Source organism: Neoarius graeffei, chromosome 23 (genome assembly GCF_027579695.1).
Source record: "Neoarius graeffei isolate fNeoGra1 chromosome 23, fNeoGra1.pri, whole genome shotgun sequence".
Lineage (NCBI taxonomy): Eukaryota > Metazoa > Chordata > Actinopteri > Siluriformes > Ariidae > Neoarius > Neoarius graeffei.
In genome coordinates, this window is record NC_083591.1 from 20,533,683 (window position 1) to 20,555,621 (window position 21,939).

At 42.3% G+C, this 21,939-nt stretch overlaps 1 protein-coding gene across 4 annotated transcripts in view; it reads left to right on the forward strand.

The window, feature by feature from the left end:
* Nucleotides 1-21,939, forward strand: part of urb1 (URB1 ribosome biogenesis homolog) — a 430,640-nt gene that overhangs the window by 240,446 nt on the left and 168,255 nt on the right. For 3 of the 4 annotated variants that reach the window (XM_060905914.1, XM_060905916.1, XM_060905915.1), the window contains exons 20-21: nucleotides 5,919-6,131; nucleotides 10,014-10,187. In XM_060905914.1, coding sequence (XP_060761897.1) covers nucleotides 5,919-6,131; nucleotides 10,014-10,187 — 387 coding nt within the window. The remainder of the gene's footprint in view (nucleotides 1-5,918; nucleotides 6,132-10,013; nucleotides 10,188-21,939) is intronic. The other variant, XM_060905917.1, reaches the window with a different exon arrangement.

A 21,939-nucleotide genomic window follows, 5' to 3' on the forward strand; every position in this document is an offset into this window, starting at 1 on the left:
CTTGTGGAGACCACCTCTCACCGGCCCAACTCACGGAGGTAGCCAAGTTGCAGAAGGAATTTTCGGACGTGTTCTCGCCTCTTCCTTGTCGTACCCACCTCATAGAACACCACATTGAAACGCCCCCGGAGGTGGTAGTGCGTAGCTCCCCTTACTGATTGCCCGAACACAAAAAAAAGGTGGTTCGGGATGAACTCAAGGCCATGCTTGAAATGGGCATAATCGAGGAGTCCCACAGTGACTGGAGCAGCCCAGTGGTCCTTGTTCCCAAGACTGACGGGTCGGTCCGGTTCTGTGTGGACTATAGAAAGGTCAACGTGGTGTCTAAATTTGATGCATACCCAATGCCTCGCATTGATGAGTTGCTTGATCGGTTAGGTGCGGCTCGCTTTTATTCGATACTGGATCTAACAAAGGGATATTGGCAGATCCCCTTGACGACTCTATCCTGGGAAAAAAACGGCCTTTTCCACACCGTTTGGATTACACCAATTTGTCATGCTCCCTTTTGGGTTATTTGGGGCCCCCGCTACGTTCCAGTGGTTTATGGACAGGGTCCTTCGCCCTCATGCTGCCTACGCTCCGCCTATCTAGACGTTATAATTTACAGTAATGATTGGCCACGGCACCTGGAATACCTGAGGGCCGTTCTAAAGTCGCTGAGGCAAGCGGGCCTCACAGCTAACCCAAAAAACTGTGCGATTTGGGCGGGTGGAAGTACGGTATCTGGGGTTCCACTTGGTCCATGGGCAGGTGCGTCCCCATATTAACAAGACCGCAGCAATTGCGGCCTGCCCGAGGCCCAAGACCAAAAAGGAGGTGAGACGGTTCTTGGGGCTTGCTATTATCGTAGGTTTATACCTAATTATTCAGACATCACCAGCCTCACTAAACAGATCTCACTAAAAATGGGGCTCCACATCTGGTCCAGTGGACGGAGCAGTGCCAACAGGCCTTCTCTGAGGTAAAAGCTGCACTGTGTGGGAGGCCACTTTTACACTCCTGACTTCTCTCTCCCCTTTATTTTGCGGACTGATGCATCGGACAGAGGGCTGGGGGCCGTTTTGTCCCAGGAGGTGGAGGGCGAGGAGCGCCCCATGCTGTACATCAGACGGGAACTCTCGATGCGTGAAAGTAGGTACTGCACAATCGAGGAGGAGTGTCTTGCCATCAAGTGGGTGGTCCTCGCCCTTCGATACTACCTGCTGGGGTGCCCTTTCATTCTGTTCGGACCACGCGCCCCTCCAATGGCTCCACCACATGACGCCAATGCACGGATCACCCGTTGGTATCTCGCTCTCCAGCCATTTAAGTTTGAGGTGATCCACAGGCGGGGGGCACAGATGGTGGTGGTGGACTTCCTGTCCCGTCGGGGGGGGAGTCAGCTTCAGGCCGGACGGCTCCCCGGCCTGAGTCGGGCGGTGGGGGTATGTGGCAGCGGGGGGGGTGGCCAAGCAACAGTATGTGAATGGAGGGCGGGTTCGGGGAAGGTAAGTGGCTAAGTCATTCCACCTGCTGTCAATATGTGTGTGTGTGTGTTACAGGGATGGAGCATAAAAGGAGAGAGAGAGAGCAGAGAAAAGGAGCTCTCTCCCCGACCACAATGCATGTATGAATGAATGAGTAAGAAAGCAAGCAAGCTGAAAAGCTAAATAAAAGTGGTTTTGCTAACATCAACTCTTGCCTGCTGTGCTTCTATGCTCCACCCACATCAGGAATTGTTACACTAGCACTCGTCACAACCCCATGCTCCCGAGACCACAGTGCATACAGAGTAGATGGTGTTCTGTGTGTTTGCAGAGTACGTGTCCAAACTTGACTGGTACTATGTTTCAATAGTCCATATGTACGCGCATGCTCAGCTCCATGCCTGCTGTTCCATGTGACTCTGCTATGATGTTCAAAGTGACCAATCAAAGGAGTGGAGATATTAGCCACCCACCCTACCTACCTCTCTCCAAAGTCTCAAAATTTAACGAGTGAGCGAGGGTTGAACAGTTGTGAGCGCTCGTCACAGCCCCATGCTCCCGAGACCACAGCGCATATGGAGTAGATCGTGTTCTGTGTGCTCGCAGAGCAGAAATGCTTCCATGGAGGATGGTTTTCCACTAGATCAGCAGTAAGAATAAGGTGGTGTGACTGGAATTCACAATGAAATACCAAGATGAGCTACAAAAGTTCTGAAACCTAGCTTAATTTCTGTGTGGAAAAAAGATGATCTCTTGATCCAAAGCGTATGACCTCATCAGTCAAGTACAACGGAGGTAGTGCTGTGGCTTGGGCTTGCATGATTGCTTCTGAGAAAGGTCTGCTAATTTTTATTGATGTATCTCATGATGGATGGAGCCAAATGACTTCAGAAGTCTACAGAATCATTGCCTGACAATTTAAAGATATCCATCCAGTCTAATTAAGAGGAACATCATGCAACAAGACAATGACCCAAATTGAACTGCCAGCATAACAAAGAACTTCATCAGGGGGAAAGTGGAAGGTTTTGGACTCACTAAGCCAATCACTAGACCTTAGCCAAATTGGGTTAAGGTCTAAGATTTTCATCTTCTGAAGAAGTGACTCCAAACAAAGAACAACTGAAAGAAGCTGCAGTATAAGCCTGGAAAAGCATCACAAAAGAAGAATGCAATAGTTTGGTGATGTCAGTGATGATGGTGGGTTGCTGGCTTTATGTAGTTATTGCAAGCAAAGGATATGCAACCAAATATTGTTGGTCTTAATTTACTTTAAGTAAATATCTGGTTAAGGTTCTTTTGTCATTTCAACCATATACAGTTGATACAGTACACAGTTAAAATGAAACAACGTTTCTCCAGGACCATGGTGCTACATTAAACATCACAGGACTACAGTCTACAACACACATAAAGTTGGGATAGATTAGGGATAAAATTAGCTCATATTTTAAGTCGTTCAATTTCTGTAAAGCTGCTTTGTGACCATGTTTATTGTTAAAAGCGCTATACAAATATAAAAATAAAATAAAGTGCAACGAGTGCAACATTGCAGACAGTAAACAACATAAGCAACATAAGGTGCAGAGTTGAGTGCATATTGAGGTAGTATATGAAAAGGAAATAAATAAATGTAAACTTTGTGTGAGGAAGAGGGACATTGTGAAGCAATAGTGCATGATTGTCCACTGTGCAAAGATTGCAGTGTGAGTGGTGTGTTCAGCAGTCAGAGAGCATCAGTCCAGTCCCACAGAGTTGAAGTCTGAAGGCATGAGGAGTTGATGTAGTATATGAAAAAGGGAATAAATAAATGTAAACCTTGTGTGTGTGAGAGACATTGTAATATTGTAAAGCAATAGTGCATTATTGTCCACTGTGCAAAGCTTCAGTTCAGTTAAACTTTGTCATATGTACTCGCGACAGTACAATGAAATTCTTATTCTGTGAGTCCTCCAGCAACATTACCTAAACATGAATAAAGACATAAAAGCAAAAAGTTGATTAATAAAGTAATTAAGTAATTACTGAGATATCAAGTAATTAAAAACAAGGACAAACAGCAAAAAAGGTGCATCAAAGTGTGTAAACTGTCAGTGCAAATAAATAGATAGTTAAGTGCAAACTCTACAGGACTGGGGGGAGAGGCAGTGGCTGGGTTTTATTCATGAGCCTGATGGCATGTGGGGGAAAACTGTCTTTCAGCCTAGTTGTTTTGGCTGCAATGCTCCTGTAGCATCTCCCTGATGGTAGCGGCATGAACAGTACATGTTGTGGATGGGTATTGTCCTTGATAATGTTAAGGGCCCTCCGGAGAACTCTGGTGTTATAAATGTCCTCCAGTGCAGGGAGTGCAGTTCCAGTGATGCTTTCTGATGATTTTACCACCCGCTGTAGAGCCTTGTGGTCCTGTGCTGTACTGCTCCCATTCCAGACTGTGATGGAGTGGGTGACGATGCTCTCAATTGTGCATCTGTAGAAGTTGCTGAGAATAGTGCTTGGCATGCCAAACTTCCTCAGCCTTCTCAGGAAGTACACTGTCAGGCTTTCCCCACCAGGTCTGGGATGATGTGGGTCCAAGTGAACAACTCAGTGATGTTGATGCCTAAGAATTTAAATGTGGCAACTCTTTCCACCTCAGTTTCTCCAATATGCAGAGGTGGGTGCTGTACTCTCTTCCTCCATGTGTCACTGATCATCTCCTTTGTTTTGCTGATGTTCAGAGAGATTACTGTCCTGACACCACTTCACAAGGCTTGCCATCTCCTTCTTGTATGCTGCCTCATCTTCCCTAAAAATCAGTCCAATGACTGGTGTTGTCTGCAAATTTAATAATGCTGATGTTAAGCTGGGCAGCAGCACAGTAATGAGTGAAGTGTGTACAGCATGGGACTCAGAACACAGCCTTGTTGGGTTCCTGTATTTATGGTTATTGTTTTTGAAAATGTTGTTCCCCAGCCTGCCTGACTGGGGTCTGCCTGTTAAAAAGTCCAGGACCCAGTTGCAGAGAATCAGTGGTAGACCTAGTGTGCGGAGCTTGTTGGTGAGCTTAGCTGATGTGTGAGAACCGTATGTAGTGCTGTGCTGACTGCATTCTCCGTCAACCTGTTTGGTCTGTATGCAAACTGTAGGGGGTCAATTGTGCCAGGTATGAATGTCTGAATGTGGCTCATGATCCTCTCGAAGCATTTCATCACTATGGGATTTGATGCAATGAGCCGGTAATCATTCAGGCAGTTAGCTTTGCCCTTTTTTGGCAGTGGAATGATGGTGGTTGTTTTGTAGCAAGTGGGGATTGTGGCTCACGAAAGGGTTTGCAAAGATTGCAGTGAGAGTGGTGTGTTCAACAGTCCATGAGAATCTGTTCCTATTGAGGTATTTCACCCACGTGACCAAGTCACGTGACGCAGCCATTTTGGATGGCACGCTTAAGTCCTTCAGTGCAAGGCGGTATGAGATGGTGGAGACCTTTGCACATTTTAACAAGAAAGTAAGCTGTGATTCGTGTTAAATTGGATCTGTTTTTTTATCACAAACACTGTACCCAGCCTTGGTATGGAGCCCTGTTTATTTATTTCTGTGTCCCGTTTCTTTCTAGCCTCTGTTATTGCGTTTTATGTCTGATGTCTGCTACATGCAACCCTAGACAAATTAACACTGCCTTGTTTCACTGCTCAGATGGGTTAACAAACACTGACCCATTTACTTTTTGCTATATATTTTATCAAAATTGCGTTAACTGATAAACTAACCTGAAATGAAATGATCACTGCAAAGTCTGGAGTACTCTGTTGGCTCCCAATCCTGTCTCTTCACAGCTGCAATCCATTTGGCCCTCTTGTCTGGGTCAGCCGGTAAAAGGAGTGTCCTGCACGCTGTCCCTGTCTGTTGTGGCAGCCCACAGCACAACAAGCAAACACCATGGTTATTTATAGAGTGCTTACTGACAAATTAATCTATTCTAGGTGTCTGTAACACATTTTTTTTTCAAGCTGGTTCTCCCTCTCTGTCTGCAGCGTTAGTATGTAGCTTGACGTTCAAAATGGCGGACACCGGGGCGTCACGTGACCCTGTGACGTCAGGTGAAATACCTCAATAGTCATCAAAATATTGGGTGCTCTGCCACCAAAGGTGCCAAGTTCTAAGTTGTTTAACACACCTAGATGCAAATATCAGGAAATGAATGTTGAAGTTATAATTCATATCCATCTTTTGATCTCTCAAACCAAAATTCACTATCTTGGGAATAGCTAAAACACAAGAATTCACCTTGTCTTTCCAATACTTTTTGAGGGGACTGTATATAAATATTGTTTCAGATTGTGCTTTCTGCCTAACCAATTGGTTTAGATCACTTTGCTGTCACACATTCTTGATGATTAATTACATATTTTGAGTTTTGGATAAACATGGTTACTAATTCAAAATCTAAAACATTTACACCACCTACAGTTCAACCAGGTGCAGACGGCTACTTCTTTACCTGTCTGGGATTTTTCTGCCTACTTGAAGATGTGCTACTGCGAAGGACCTGGCACTTTCCTCCAGGACTCATTCTGGAATGGCCTAGAGAAATCTTTGTCCACCTTAAAGTTATCAGAGTTTACTGGGGCTGTCAGTCAAACCTTGTTCTATCTCAAATCTTTTGTGGAGACATTCAGCTTGGTAACTTCTATTTCTTCTACAAAAATATTTTACTTTAGGTTAAAGGTGCTATAGAATGCATTTATTCAGTATTTTGAAATTGCTCTCTGATGTTTAAATAAAAGGTATGTAACTTTGGTTGGGGCGAAAAAAATGGCCAGATGCAGTTTTACACACCCATTTGCAACCCTTAGTATTTGGCCCCAGGATGAAACAAGCTGTGTTCCCTTTTTTGGTAGGGTCATTCATGTGTTGAGCTCTGCCAGTCAGGCAAGTCAGACTTACACAGGCATTGCAATGGTTTAGGGCTGCCAGATACAGTGGGGCAAAAAAGTATTTAGTCCGTCACCAACTGTGCAAGTTCTCCCACTTAAAAAGATGAGAGAGGCCTGTAATTTTCATCATAGGTATACCTCAACTATGAGAGACAAAATGAGAAAAAAAAATCCAGAAAATCACATTGTCTGATTTTTAAAGAATTTATTTGCAAATTATGGTGGAAAATAAGTATTTGGTCAATAACAAAAGTTCATCTCAATACTTTGTTATATACCCTTTGTTGGCAATGACAGAGGTCAAACGTTTTCTGTAAGTCTTCAAAATCAAATCAAATCAAGTTTATTTGTACAGCGCTTTTAACAATAAACATTGTCGCAAAGCAGCTTTACAGAATTTGAGCGACTTAAAACATGAGCTAATTTTATCCCTAATCTATCCCCAATGAGCAAGCCTGTGGCGACGGTGGCAAGGAAAAACTCCCTCAGACGACATGAGGAAGAAACCTCGAGAGGAACCAGACTCAAAAGGGAACCCATCCTCATTTGGGCAACAACAGACAGCCTGACTATAATATTAACAGTTTTAACAGGTATAACCCTCAACTGTCCTCATGGGGCCGTCCTTCACAGGAGTGGGGCGATAAAACTCCGACCAGACACAGGGCACCAGGATGGATCAAGCAGGTCCGAGGGGCAGAAGAGGCCAGCATCTCAATCCTTGTGTGAAAACTCAACATCTCAATCATCTCAATCCTTGTGTGAAAACCTTCACAAGGTTTTCACACACTGTTGCTAGTATTTTGGCCCATTCCTCCATGCAGATCTCCTCTAGAGCAGTGATGTTTTGGGGCTGTCGCTGGGCAACACGGACTTTCAACTCCCTCCAAAGATTTTCTATGGGGTTGAGATCTGGAGACTGGCTAGGCCACTCCAGGACCTTGAAATGCTTCTTACGAAGCCACTCCTTCGTTGCCCGGGCGGTGTGTTTGGGATCATTGTCATGCTGAAAGACCCAGCCACGTTTCCTCTTCAATGCCCTTGCTGATGGAAGGAGGTTTTCACTCAAAATCTCACGATATATGGCCCTATTCATTCTTTCCTTTACACAGATCAGTCGTCCTGGTCCCTTTGCAGAAAAACAGCCCCAAAGCATGATATTTCCACCCCCATGCTTCACAGTAGGTATGGTGTTCTTTGGATGCAACTCAGCATTCTTTCTCCTCCAAACACGACAAGTTGAGTTTTTACCAAACAGTTCTATTTTGGTTTCATCTGACATTCTCCCAATCCTCTTCTGGATCATCCAAATGCTCTCTAGCAAACTTCAGATGGGCCTGGACATGTACTGACTTAAGCAGGGGGACACGTCTGGCAATGCAGGATTTGAGTCCCTGGCGGCGTAGTGTGTTACTGATGGTAGCCTTTGTTACTTTGGTCCCAGCTCTCTGCAGGTCATTCACTAGGTCCCCCCATGTGGTTCTGGGATTTTTGCTCACCGTTCTTGTGATCATTTTGACCCCACGGGGTGAGATCTTGCGTGGAGCCCCAGATCGAGGGAGATTATCAGTGGTCTTGTATGTCTTCCATTTTCTAATAATTGCTCCCACAGTTGATTTCTTCACACCAAGCTGCTTACCTATTGCAGATTCAGTCTTCCCAGCCTGGTGCAGGTCTACAATTTTGTTTCTGGTATCCTTTGACAGCTCTTTGGTCTTGGCCATAGTGGAGTTTGGAGTGTGACTGTTTGAGGTTGTGGACAGGTGTCTTTTATACTGATAACGAGTTCAAACAGGTGCCATTAATACAGGTAACGAGTGGAGGACAGAGGAGCCTCTTAAAGAAGTTGTTACAGGTCTGTGAGAGCCAGAAATCTTGCTTGTTTGTAGGTGACCAAATACTTATTTTACTGAGGAATTTACCAATTAATTCATTAAAAATCCTACAATGTGATTTCCTGGATTCTTTCCCCCCATTCTGTCTCTCATAGTTGAAGTGTACCTATGATGAAAATTACAGGCCTCTCTCATCTTTTTAAGTGGGAGAACTTGCACAATGGGTGGCTGACTAAATACTTTTTTGCCCCACTGTATTTTCCAATATATATCAATCAAGCAGATGTGTAATTCTCATTCAGCATAAGGCAATCTGAATTTTTGTCAACTTCTCACAGACTATTGTCACAAAGGAAATTTCTACAGTTCAAATGTTATTAGAAATTACTTAAACTTTAATGATGTTAATTTGGTAATAGCTTACAGCAACATGTCTAAATAGGAAGTATGGATATCTTTTTAAGCAATCAAACTACGGTACTTGGCTTCTGATGTATGACTTGATCTCTCTTAAGTGTCAAATCCTGAGTTAATACTGCTTGATATGGTCCAAGGTTTGAGGACCTGTCTAGAGTGCAGTGTCTGCACAGCATGACGCAGACACAGCAGCTCTGCACTCTTCATAGTGATGCTATTTACTTATCTGTATAAGTTTTGCTTCCAGTGCAAATCATTCCTATAGCCATGAGGAATGGATTAATACCAGGCAAAGTTGTGAACAGGTTTATAGCAACATTAATGACAACTTTGGTAGCTTCACAAAAAATTTAGCCAGCACCGGCAGCTGTCTTTCTCTCTCTCTCAATCTGCTTGTACCCTTGGGGGTGTTGCAAGAAGAAAGAGTCTTCTCTGCAGCCAAGTGGATATCCTGTTCCAAGGTGATGCTATGCTTTAGCAAAGATTCTTTGACGTAGTTTGTCCAGGACTTCCTTGGTCTGTTTTAAATCCAGAGATTCGCATATTGTGTATGCGGTGGGTGGGTTGTTTGGATGACATTCGCATGAGGGGGCCAAACCATTTAATTCTCTACTCTTCTATATGATGGACAGGTTTTGTTCCTACCATCTCCCTTATCTGTCATTATACCAGCCAGAAGGAAATGAAAGCAGTGCCACAGAGAATGCAAGAGCACTCCATGCTGATTTTTACAGATGGTTACTGGTTCCTAACAGTGCTGTGGGGCTAACAAACTGGAGACCAAACAAAGGACTCCAGTAAGAGCAAGGATATCTATATCAACAATGACAACCAGTACACCAACCACACTTAATATTATTGTATTTGTGCAGTTACCGTTGTCATTGACCATTCTTCAGATCTGTTGAAGCTTTGGCTGTGCAGGCCCATGGTGGTAATGGACACTGAAATTGAATGTGGGCTGGTATATGCAAATTTTGGGGGTGTGATTATTCATGACTCTGGACTGTTATGAAACACTCCAGGGTTTTGGAATGGGTCTCTTTTCAGCCCTCTTTTGGATACACATTTGAAAGTAGAGACAACAGTGAGCTTTACAGTATGTCAGTTCCATGTACTGTACTCTCCTTTTTCAACTACTCCAAAGTCAACATAGTTTTCCATTCAATGGCATCTTTAAACCCAGCTTCAGAGGCCCAATTAAACCTAGTCTCCAATGACAGTTTTATAGCATATTGAACTCTTCAGTTCAATTTTGCATTAATTCATGACTCCTTTAAAGTCAGTAGAAAGTAGATTACTAATGCAGGTTATTTCTTGTGTATAGGAAAATACCTTTAATGCAGTTTTTTCCTCCCTTACCTACTTTGGTGTAGGTCTGTAGAGACCAGATGCAGGTGGTGGGCTGTATGCTGGAGGTGCTGCATTCTCTGTTTCTCAAACTATACAGCATAGCTGATACGCCACCCACCCTGTCTGAACCTCAGGAGGAGGAAGATTTTTTTCTGGATATGAAATTTACAGCTATTCAAGAAGTCAACAAGGAGCAGGTAAAATGTTTTGCCAGTTCTTTGAATGTCATTTGGATTTAACACAATGTCGCTGATAAATAATTCTTTATTGAGAGTAACTAAGAATAATTATATTCACTAGTGAAATTAGCTTCCTAAAATAGCCGTAAAACTGACGACGCAGATTGATTGAAGCAGAATGTGCAGGAGAGTTTGACAAAGAGTGGACAGTAGTGCATCTCAAACAATGAGAATATTGTGAAAAACTTGATTTTTTTTTCATAATTTAATTCAAAAAGGTAAACTTTCATATTATGTATTCATTACACACAAAGTGAAATATTTCAAGCCTTTTTTGTTCTAATTTAGACAGTTATGGCTTATAGCTCATGAAAATCAGAAATCTAGTATCTCAAGTTGATCTTAGGAAATTCTAATAATCAAAAAAGAATTTACAATACTGAAATGGCCAACTTCTAAAACGCATGTTCATTTATACACTCAATACTTGGTTGGGGCTCCTTTACCACAAATTACTGCAGCAATGTGGCATGGCATGGAGGCGATCAGCTTGTGGCACTATGGAGGTGTTATTGAAGCCCAAGTTGCTTTGATAGTGACCTTCAGCTCGTCTGTATTTTTGGGTCAGGTATTGCTCATATTCCTCTTGACAATACCCTGTAGATTCTCTATGGGGTTCAGGTCAGGCGAGTTGGCTGGCCAGTCAAGTACAGTAATATCATGGTCAGCAAACCATTTAGTAGTAGTTTTAGTACTGTGGGCAGATGCTAAGTTCTGCTGGAAAACGGAATCAGCATCTCCATAAAGCTTGCCAGCAGGTGGGGGCAAGAAGTGCTCCAAAATCACCTCCTTGATGGCTATTTTGACTTTCTGGACTTGATAAAACACAGTGGACAAACACCAGCAGATGACATGGCACCCCAAATCATCACAGACTGTGGAAAGACACTGGACTTCAAAACACCTTGAATTCTGTGCCTCTCCACTCTTCTGCCAGACTCTAGGACACTGTTTTCCAAATTAAATGCAAATTTCACTTTCATCTGAAAAGAGGACTTCGGACCACTGAGCAACAGTCCAGTTCTTTCTGTCTTTAGCCCAGGTGAGATGCTTTTGTTGTCTCTGGTTCAGGAGTAGCTTGATATTAGGAATGCAACAGTTGTAGCCCCTTTCCTGAAGACATCTTTGCATGGTGGCTCTGATGCACTGACAGCAGCTCTGTCCACTCTTTGTCAAACTCTCCCAAGTTCCTCAGTCAACTTTTCTTGACAATCCTCTCAAGGCTGCAGTCATCACTGTTGCTTGCGCACCTTTTCCAGCAAACCCAGGGCTTTCCCCAAAGCGAGGATACATGGCGGTCCACCACGCTGTGCGATGTTAACACCGCGCTGTCACTTGAACACCCCCCAAAAAAAATCAATACCATAAATTGGACAATGCAGAGTATTTTACAAACCTAAATATCTCCTATTCCCTTCTGAAAATGAGTAACTATAGAAATAGGAAGATATTGTAATATGCAAGTCTAGACACAGGCTATTCCCTCAAGGTAACTTGTAATTTGCCCTTTAAGTAGTGTTAAAAAAAAAAATGTCCAGATGCATGCACTTGCATCTTCTCCTCTTCTAACTATGGTCCTGTTCTTGTTAGCACGTTCGATAGACAAAATGCCTCTTTGTAGTTTAAAAAAAGTGAAAAGTTGATGCAGAAAATGGGCAATTCAACAGGGAATGGACAGAGAAGTAGCCTTTCTACATGAATGTTGATGGAGAGTTTGCATTGAAAGCAAAGGAGTTGGTAACGTGGAAGCGTCTTTACAACTTGAACTCACTGACTACGTTTACATGCACGTCCAAATCGAGCTGCTGTTGGTAATCGAGCAAAGGGTCCCAGCAGGGGTGCCAGAGAAATCCAATCCTACATGCACAAGTGAAATCGGGCTTTTGTGCAAGGTGCATTGTGCACCCGAGCCACACGTGGCGCTACACGCCCCATCGTGTTGGTACACTTCCGGTTGTCGTCATGAAGAAGAGCTATAGGGTTGCCAGATACTGCTGACGTATCCCAGCCCAAAACATGTTCAAATCCGCTAAAATGCACTTAAAACACCCAATCTGGCAACAGTAGTAGTTCCGTGTTCAAGCTGTTAGGCTTGCTCTAACAGACTATGGCTACAAACTGTTTTGTAAGACAACTTATTTTGCACAATAATATTTTTCTAAAGTCCATTTTTTGCTTACAAAATTTTTTTTTTTTTGCTTACAATTTAACTTATGTCTTAATAAACACACAAAAAGTTCAGTTGTTTTGTTTTTATTGACATTCTTCAGATGTTGGACATATATACACACAAATACAATGACTTGTTTATGTACACAATTCACAGCTATGCAACAGCTGTACAGATGTATTTGGTGATACAGTAAGGGAGCTAAATTTTAACAGTGCAAACAATGCCACAAAAAGAAAAGATTCATGCCGTTGTCATGATTCGTTGTCATGCCGACCGAGGCTGTTGTGTTTCCCGCTTGTGGTCTCGTCACTCGTCACTTCCGGAAGTAGCTCGACAACTAGCTCGATAGGGTATACATGCGCAAAATAGCTCGGCAGAAATCGCATAAACTAGGTCGTGTAGCTCGATTCCGAGAAATCAAGTTCGGTTCAATTTCAGCCGAATTAAGGTGTATACATGGCATTTTGAACTTCGATTTCAGTCGAGCAACAGCAGAAATTCGATTCTCTCTATGTGCATGTAAACGTAGTGACTGACATTCAGTCAACAGGTTACATGCGACAATCATTACAACTGGCAGATTCTGAAAAGTTTTGGACTCCTGATGTCAGCCATGAGAAATTCCCTCATTCAAGGGGTCTTGCTCTTTTTATACTCACAATATTTGGCAGTACTTGGATATGCAAATCATCATTCTCACACATGAATACCATTTAAAAATAATTGCACATCCCTCACTGCCCAGAATCTGCACTACTGTATGTGTATTGCCCTGACCATGTATACACCTGATGTCACTGCTCTTGCTAAATTGGAAAAAATGTATAATTCTCATGAGATCACAAATGTTGGCTGATTTTTGAAATGTCTGAATTATTTTTATCAAGGCAAATGCTGCACTGATGTCATGTAACTCCCCCGAGGAAAACATTGCTACTTACAACAGTTTTATCTTTCTTTCAGAAACAAATCAGCTATTACGTTGAGCTCAATCTCTTTTTCTCTCCCTTTTTCTCTCTTTTTCTCTGAAAGGGATTTTAGGAGAAACAGATCAGAATTCATTAAGATCTTATTTATTTCTGTGAGACAAAGATAAGATTGTTGTAAGCAGTAATATTTTCCTCTGGGTCATTCCATACTATGGACTTGACTTTGTTTTTTGTTGGTACAGTTGTGTGCAATTAAGTCGGAGTTAAATGAGTGAAATTCTATATGTGATATGGCTCACCTGGACTAATTTCCTAACATACCATTTGAATGTAGAAAGTTTGAGCCATATCAAGCAATGCATGGTGAATTCATGACACACTTCCTGTTTGTGTGGCGTAACAAATTTTTTGGTTCGCCATTTCAACATCTTGCAATAGATCACAAATTCCTTCGCAAGTTAAAATCAGCAACATCTTGACATCACATAATCCAAATATGGCATGAATCCAACAAACTGGTGAGGAGGGGTATGTCAAAATATAACGTGTCAAAACGAAAAATAACTCATTTCCTGTTGAGTATGGCTAACACAATGTACAGTTGTGGGCAGAAGTTTACATACTTGGATATGAAAGTCATGGCAATAAAGAGGTGCTGAAACTTCCAAAATGTCTCTTGTCTTGCCAAGGCTGAGGTCTCTTAAATTCCTGTTAGTGATTGATTGTCTACAGCTGGTAGCTTCTCTGTGCCTTCATAAAAAGGATTTGTTTACAGCACTCATTGGATTGACCAGCACACGATAAAATGGGAAAGTCCAAGGAGCTCAGTGCAGATCTGAGAAAGAGCATCGCAGATGTACACAACTCAGGAATGTCTCTTGGAGCCATTTCTAAACGACTGCAAATTCCAAGATCATTTCAAACAATTGTATCCAAGTTATTGTGAGGTGTACTCACTTTGCCAAGCTACTCTGCTTCAAGAAAACCCAAATTGTCACCCTTAGCTGAAAGGCAATTGGTTTGGATGGTCAGGAACAACCTGGGAACCACCATGGCACAGCCCTGCCTGCCATGAACTGGAAGCTGATGGATCACTGTCTACAGTTCAGATCACCATGGACTAAGAGGCTGCTGTCCAAGAAATAGTCCCCTGCTCCAAAATTGACACCTTCAAGCTTAACTAAGGTTTGAAGTTGACCACACGGACAAAGAAAAAGCCTTCTGGAGGATAGCTGTATGGTCAGATGAAACAAAGATTGAGTTGCTTGGCCACAATGTACAGAGGAACACTGTACCAGCTGGTGGTAGGATCATCATGCTCTGGGGCTGTTTTGCTGCCAGTGGGACTGGTTCATTGCACAAAGTGGATGGAATAATGAAGAAGGAGGGCTATCTCAGAGTTTTTCAGCATAAACCATCAGAAACTTGAACAAGGGACTTACAACAGGACAGTGAACCCAAACACACATCAGAGCTGGTTGTGGAGGATAAAGCAGGCTAATATTAAGCTTAAAACAAGTCCTGACTTCAACGCTATTGAAAATATATGGACTGTGCTTATAAGTCAAGTCCATGCCAAGAAAAAAAATACCTTTAATTGGACTCTACCAGTTCTACCATGAAGAATTGTGAAATATCCAACCAGAATTGTGCCAGAAGCTTGTTCATGGTAAACAGAAATGTTTGATCAAGGTGAACTTTGTGAAGAGACAATTTACCCAAATATTAGGTGTGCTGTATATATATTTTTGACCCTGTGTTGATTTCCGAAAACCCAAAGAAAACTAAAACTTGTACACCAAATTTTAGTGTTTTTTTTATTAAACATGTATGCTGTACATTCTGCCACAGAAAAAGAACAGTTCAAAGAAAGCCCAAATATTGCCACGACATTCCTTTCCAAGATGACATTCATGTCACTGTATATAAACTTCTGACCACAACTGTATATTGCAGTTGTGTTCAACTTGTGGCACCCCACACACATACCAAATGTGACACGGATACAGTGGTACTTGAAAGTTTGTGAACCCTTTAGAATTTTCTATATTTCTGCTTAAATATGACCTAAAACATCATCAGATTTTCACACGAGTCCTAAAAGTAGATAAAGAGAACCCAGTTAAACAAATGAGACAAAAATATTCTATTTGGTCATTTACTTATTGAGGAAAATGATCCAATATTACATATCTGTGAGTGGCAAAAGTATGTGAACCTCTAGAATTAGCAATTAATTTGAAGATGAAATTAGTCAGGTGTTTTCAGTCAATGGGATGACAATCAGGTGTGAGTGGGCACCCTGTTTTATTTAAAGAACAGGGATCTATCAAAGTCTGATCTTCACAGCACATGTTTGTGGAAGTGTATCATGGCACGAACAAAGACTTCTGAGGACCTCAGAAAAAGTGTTGATGCTCATCAGGCTGGTTACAAAACCGTCCTTAAAGAGTTTGGACTCCGCCAATCCACAGTCAGATTGATTGTGTACAAATGGAGGAAATTCAAGACCATTGTTACCCTCCCCAGGAGTGGTTGACCAACAAAGATCATTCCAAGAACAAGGCGTGTAATAGTCGGCGAGGTCAAAAAGGATCCCAGGGTAACTTCTAAGCAACTGAAGGCCTCTCTCACATTGGCTAATGTTCATGAGTCCACCATCAGGAGAACACTGAACAACAATGGTGTGCATGGAAGAGTTGCAAAGAGAAAGCCACTGCTCTCCAAAAAGAACATTGCTGCTCATCTGCAGTTTGCTAAAGATCATGTGGACAAGCCAGAAGGCTACTGGAAAAATGTTTTGTGGATGGATGAGAGCAAAATAGAACTTTTTGGTTTAAATGAGAAGTGTTATGTTTGGAGAAAGGAAAACACTGCATTCCAGCATAAGAACTTTTCTCCCATCTGTGAAACATGGTGGTGGTAGTATCATGGTTTGGGCCTGGTTTGCTGCATCTGGACCAGGATGGCTTGCCATCATTGATGGAACAATGAATTCTGAATTATACCAGCAAATTCTAAAGGAAAATGTCAGGCCATCTGTCCATGAACTGAATCTCAAGAGAAGGTGGGTCATGCAGCAAGACAATGACCCTTAGCACACAAGTCATTCTACCAAAGAATGGTTAAAGAAGAATAAAATGAATGTTTTGGAATGGCCAAGTCAAAGTCCTGACCTTAATACAATCAAAATGTTGTGGAAGGGCCTGAAGTGAGCAGTTCATGTGAGGAAACCCACCAACATCCCAGAGCTGAAGCTGTTCTGTACGGAGGAATGGGCTAAAATTCCTCCAAGTCGGTGTGCAGGACTGATCAACGGTTACTGGAAATGTTTAGTTGTAGTTATTGCTGCACAAGGGGGTCACACCAGGTACTGAAAGCAAAGGTTCACATACTTTTGCCATTCACAGATATGTAATATTGGATCATTTTCCTCAATAAATAAATGACCAAGTATTATTATACTTGGTCATTTATTTATTGAGGAAAATGATCAAGGTAAACAAATGAGACAAATTTTTGTCTCATTTGTTTAACTGGGTACTTTTTATCTACTTTTAAGTCGTGTGTGAAAATCTGATTGTTTTAGCTCATATTTATGCAGAAATATAGAAAATTCTAAAGGGTTCATAAACTTTCAAGCACCACTGTAGGTTAAACTATGTACCGGGCAGGAGTCTCACTAACATTTGGCTAACACTAACATACTCAGCTCTCGCTGAGTAGCGGTTTGCATGACTGATGTTTGTACCAAATTTCATGAATTTTCACCCATGGGAACCACCTCAAAAATGGCAGTGTTGATGAAACAGAATAATAAATATAACTGGAATCGGTGATGAGGGGCCCTCGCACCTCTGGTTCCACTTCCTGTCACAGTTTTTCATCATACAGTGCACACGCTTTGGAGATGTGAGACAAAAGCCTGGGTATCTAATGTATGTGCAACCAGTGATGAGTTTTTAGGCAATGGAGTAATTACTGTCCATTTGGAATTGGAGGTTCTATACCAGAGGGTAACTTTGGGCATGTGGATATCATCAGAACCATGATATCCTATAACCTGTGAAGTTTGAGCCGTATCAGGCAATGCATGGTGAATTTATGACTTACTTCCTGTTTGCGTGGCATAATGTATAAATTTATTGGTTCACCATTTCAGCATCTTGCGACATATTGCAAATCCCTTTGCAATTTCACATCAGCAACATCTTGACATGATGTATACCAAATATGGCATGAATCTAACAAACTGTCTAGGAGGAGTTTGTTAAAATGTAACATGTCAAAATGCACAAAACCAAAAATATCTTACTTCCTGTTGAGTATGGCTGAAGCAATGTATATGCAATTTTGTTTACCTGGGGCACTCCACACACCTACCAAATTTGACATGGATAGATGAAACTGTGTTCCAGGCAGGAGTCTCAATGTAGCACCCAAAGCTATAAATTTGAATCTAACATTTTAGGGGACATTATGGTGTCTTCTAGCCTCACCCAAGGCTAGAAGAAAACCTAAGAATAATAAACTTTTGCCCTATTTTCATGAGTGCACGAAATTTTCTTGAGTTTTTGAATATTTCCATGGTGTCAAATCTGTGATTATAGAAAAAGAAGAATAATCAGAAAAATACATGCCGAAAACAATATGGCCCAATCCTTTTGCAACTTAAAATCAACAACATCTTCACATGACGTACACCAAATATGGCATGAATCCAACAAACCACCTAGGAAGAGTATATCAAAATGTAACACGTATTTTGGCAATGGAGTCATTACTCATGTCCAAATGGTGGCGCTAGACCAGAGGGTGTCTTTGGGAATGTGGATATCTTCTGAACCATGATATCCTATAACCTGTGAATTTTTTTTTTAGCCATATCATGCAATGCGTGGTGAATTTTTGACATGCTTTCTGTTCGTGTGGCATAAATTTATTGGTTCGCCGTTTCAACATCTTGCAAGATATTGCGAATTCCTTCGCAATGCACAAAACCAAAAATATCTCACTTCCTGTTGAGTATGGCTGATGCAATGTATAGGTAATTTTGTTTATCTCTGAGCACTCCACACACCTACCAAATTGACACAGATAGGTGAAACTATATACCGGACAGGCGTCTCAATGACACATAGGGGCGCTATGGAGTCCCCCGGACACTTCTGGGGTCAAGCCCCTATCGCTGAGTAACGGTGCGCATGACTGACGTCGACCAAATTTCATGAGTTTTCGAGTATATACAAGGTGTCATCTGTATTTTTGAGCTATGTGGCGCCATGGAGTTAATGAAGCCCACCTCGACTAATTTACCGTATCAACTCAAATTGTATCATAGGACAAATGTATGTGCAAAATTTCATGACTTTTTAGCCATCATAAGCCCCTCAAAACAGCGTGGGAAAACTTCAAAATCCCACATTCCATCCAACATGGCTGACTTCCTGTTGAGCGGAGTCAGATACAACTAAGTGAACTTTGTCCTGTATCACAAGTGTATCATTCACTCCAAATCTCATGCCGATCCAAGCAACTTCCTCTCGGTGGCACAGTGGTGTAGTGGTTAGCGCTGTCGCCTCACAGCAAGAAGGTTCAGGGTTCAAGCCCAGCGGCTGGCGAGGGCCTTTCTGTGTGGAGTTTGCATGTTCTCCCCGTGTCTGCGTGGGTTTCCTCTGGGTGCTCCGGTGTCCCCCACAGTCCAAAGCAGGGCTTTGAACCGGTTCAAGGAACGAAAACGAAAACCGGGAACTTTTTCTATTTCACATGGAACAGAAACGAAACCAGAAACTTTATTTTTTATGTTCCGGAACAGAAACGCTTATTAAAAATAATGGTAACCGGTTAATACCGGTTTTTATTTCGTTCCTCAAAGTTTCTGTAGCCTACAAATAGTCATTCTTCTCCTGCGCAAGTTTCTATGACCCGCTGGGGTTCACTTCCTGTGTGACGTTCGCTGACTGAATGGAGAGAGCGGGAAGGTGGACTACTAGTGAGTAATTGCATTACTGAGTGTCTGAGCAAAGAAGAGCCTGAACGATGCAACCTCCCTATTGGCTGTTTGTAAAAATGTATCAGTTGTTGCTCTTCCCACGGGAATCATCGCGGGCTCGAGAGACGAGACCTGACGAGTTAGTTCGTTGGTAGCAGAACAAAATGTCTGGACACAAATCGGGTTTTCAGAAAAGGAAAGAAAATAAACGGAGGGTCGAAAATACAAAAAAGGAGGCAGAAAATGCAAAACGAGTTTTAAGGTAGAACAAATGGTTACTTTTCTGAGGCAGCCCGCCGTGGCTGCCTGCAGGCTTATTTATTATAGCCCATTTAGTTAAAATAGTTGATATAAAATGTTTATAGTTATAGTTATGTGATGGTTGTCCTGATTTAGACTGGTGTTTTTTTTTTTTGGGGGGGGGGTTGCGTGATGTTGCACCCGGGTCCAGATTAGGGCAGAACCGGCCCTGGCTACATTTCAGGTGTAGTTTGTTTTATGTATGTATGTACTTGCATAGATGTGTACTTAGTCTTCCAATATGGCGCTTAACAAAATCTCGCGGCGCGGTGACGTCATGCGGTAGCCCTCTATAGGGCCTGACTAGCCTTTGGTAACACACTAAACGAATTCTCTTTCGTTTTTGGCACTTTTTCTGTTTGTGTAGATGGGAAGACATACTGAGAATCCAAATCGCCAACATTTGAAATAATTGTTTTGAATTATTTCTTGTCTTATTTAATGAAGGTTGTAATAGAATTAGCCTACATTTGGCTTAAGCTGGATGAGACAGAGACATAATTTTATAGCCATTTGTTAAACAGCTGACAGGGAACGTAATTAACCGTTCCGGGAACAAAATTTTTTTGTTCTAACCGGTTCGGGAACGTCTATTTAATGGTGGAATCCAAAACCGGAAACGTTAAAATTCCGTTTCTGTTCGGAACGAACCAATAGGAAAAAAATTCCGGTTCAAAGCCCTGGTCCAAAGACATGCAGTTAGGTTAATGTGGGGCGGCCTTGGGCTGAGGTGCCCTTGAGCAAGGTACCGAACCCCGACTGCTCCCCGGGCGCTCTAGTGTGGCTGCCCACTGCTCTGGGTGTGCGCGCGTGTGTTCACTGCTTCAGATGGGTTAAATGCAGAAGATGAATTTCACTGTGCTTGAAGTGTGCATGTGACAAATAAAGGTTTCTTCTTTTTCTTCTCAACTGTAGATTGTTCTCAGGGGAGCTGTAGAGCTCTGGGACCATGCCCAGTCCCTTGCTCAGTGCAACTTTGTAATTTTACGTACATTTGATCAGTGTGCCAAAATTCATGAGTTTTCGAGCATGGCAAGTGCCTCAAAAACGAGTTTTTCTGCAGAGAAAAAAAAAACCCTAATAATAATAATAAGAAGAGAGAAACAGGATAAAAACAATAGGGCTTTGCACCTATGGTGCAGTCCATAGGCCTGCACCTTGCTGCTTGGGCCCTAATAATAACAAAAAATCTTAGCAGACACAATAGGGCCTTGTACCTCTGGTGCAGCGGCCTCTGGTGGACACCAGAGGCCTTGTATCTCAGGTGCTCGGGCCCGAATAATCATCGAAGAAGAATCATCATAGCAGAAACAATAGGGCTTTGCACCTCTGGTGCTTGGGCCCTCAGAAGAAGAAGAAGAATTGGAGCAGAAACTGTAGGGCCTAGCACTTCCAGTGTAGTGGCCTCTGGTGTACACCAGAGGCCTTGCACCTCCGGTGCTCTGGCCCTAATAATAAGAATCAATACAGAAGCAATAGGGCATTGCACCTCTGGTGCTCGGGCCATAGTAGTAGTAGTAATAATAACAAAAAAAAAAAAGAAGAATTGGAACAGAAACAGTAGGTCGTTGCACCTCCGATGCAGTGACCTATGGTGTTCACCAGAGACCTTGCACCTCCAGTGCTCGGGCCCTAATAACAAAAAATCTGTTGAGAAACAAAAGGGCCTTGCACTTCCAGTGCTCAGGCCCTGAAGAAGAATCAGAGCAGAAACAGCAGGGCCTTGTGAATCTGTAAAAGAATCTATACAAAAACAATATGGCTTTGCACCTCTGATGCTCGACCGCTTCTAAATAATCTGTTCAAAAACGATAGGACCTTGCACCTCTGGTGCTCGGGCCCTAAATATAGCTGCAAGCGGTGATGAGGGGGCCTCTGCCCCTCTGGTTCCACGACCTGTCACATGTAGTCCTCATATAATGCACACACATCTGAGATATGCGACAATTACCTGGGTATCTGATGTGTGCACCACCCGTGATGAGTTTTTTATTTACTGTCCAGGTCCAAATGGTGGCACTATACCAGAGGGTTATGAACAACAAATTTCAAAGCCCACTACAGAAGCAGGGACATTAATTGGTCATGCACATGTGAAAACATGCTGTTACTGTTTCCAGGCAACGGTCTTGCCAGTGTATTTCAGCACCTATGAGACCATACTCTGCATGTTTATATCTTGATTGCACTTTTCACTGCTGCATGTCAGGTCAAGAGCTTGATCTTATCAACTTGCTGTTAATTTTAATGTAATTGGACAATTCCTGTAATACACATGCCTGATTTATTTCTGTATTTTTAATATTGTACAGCCTT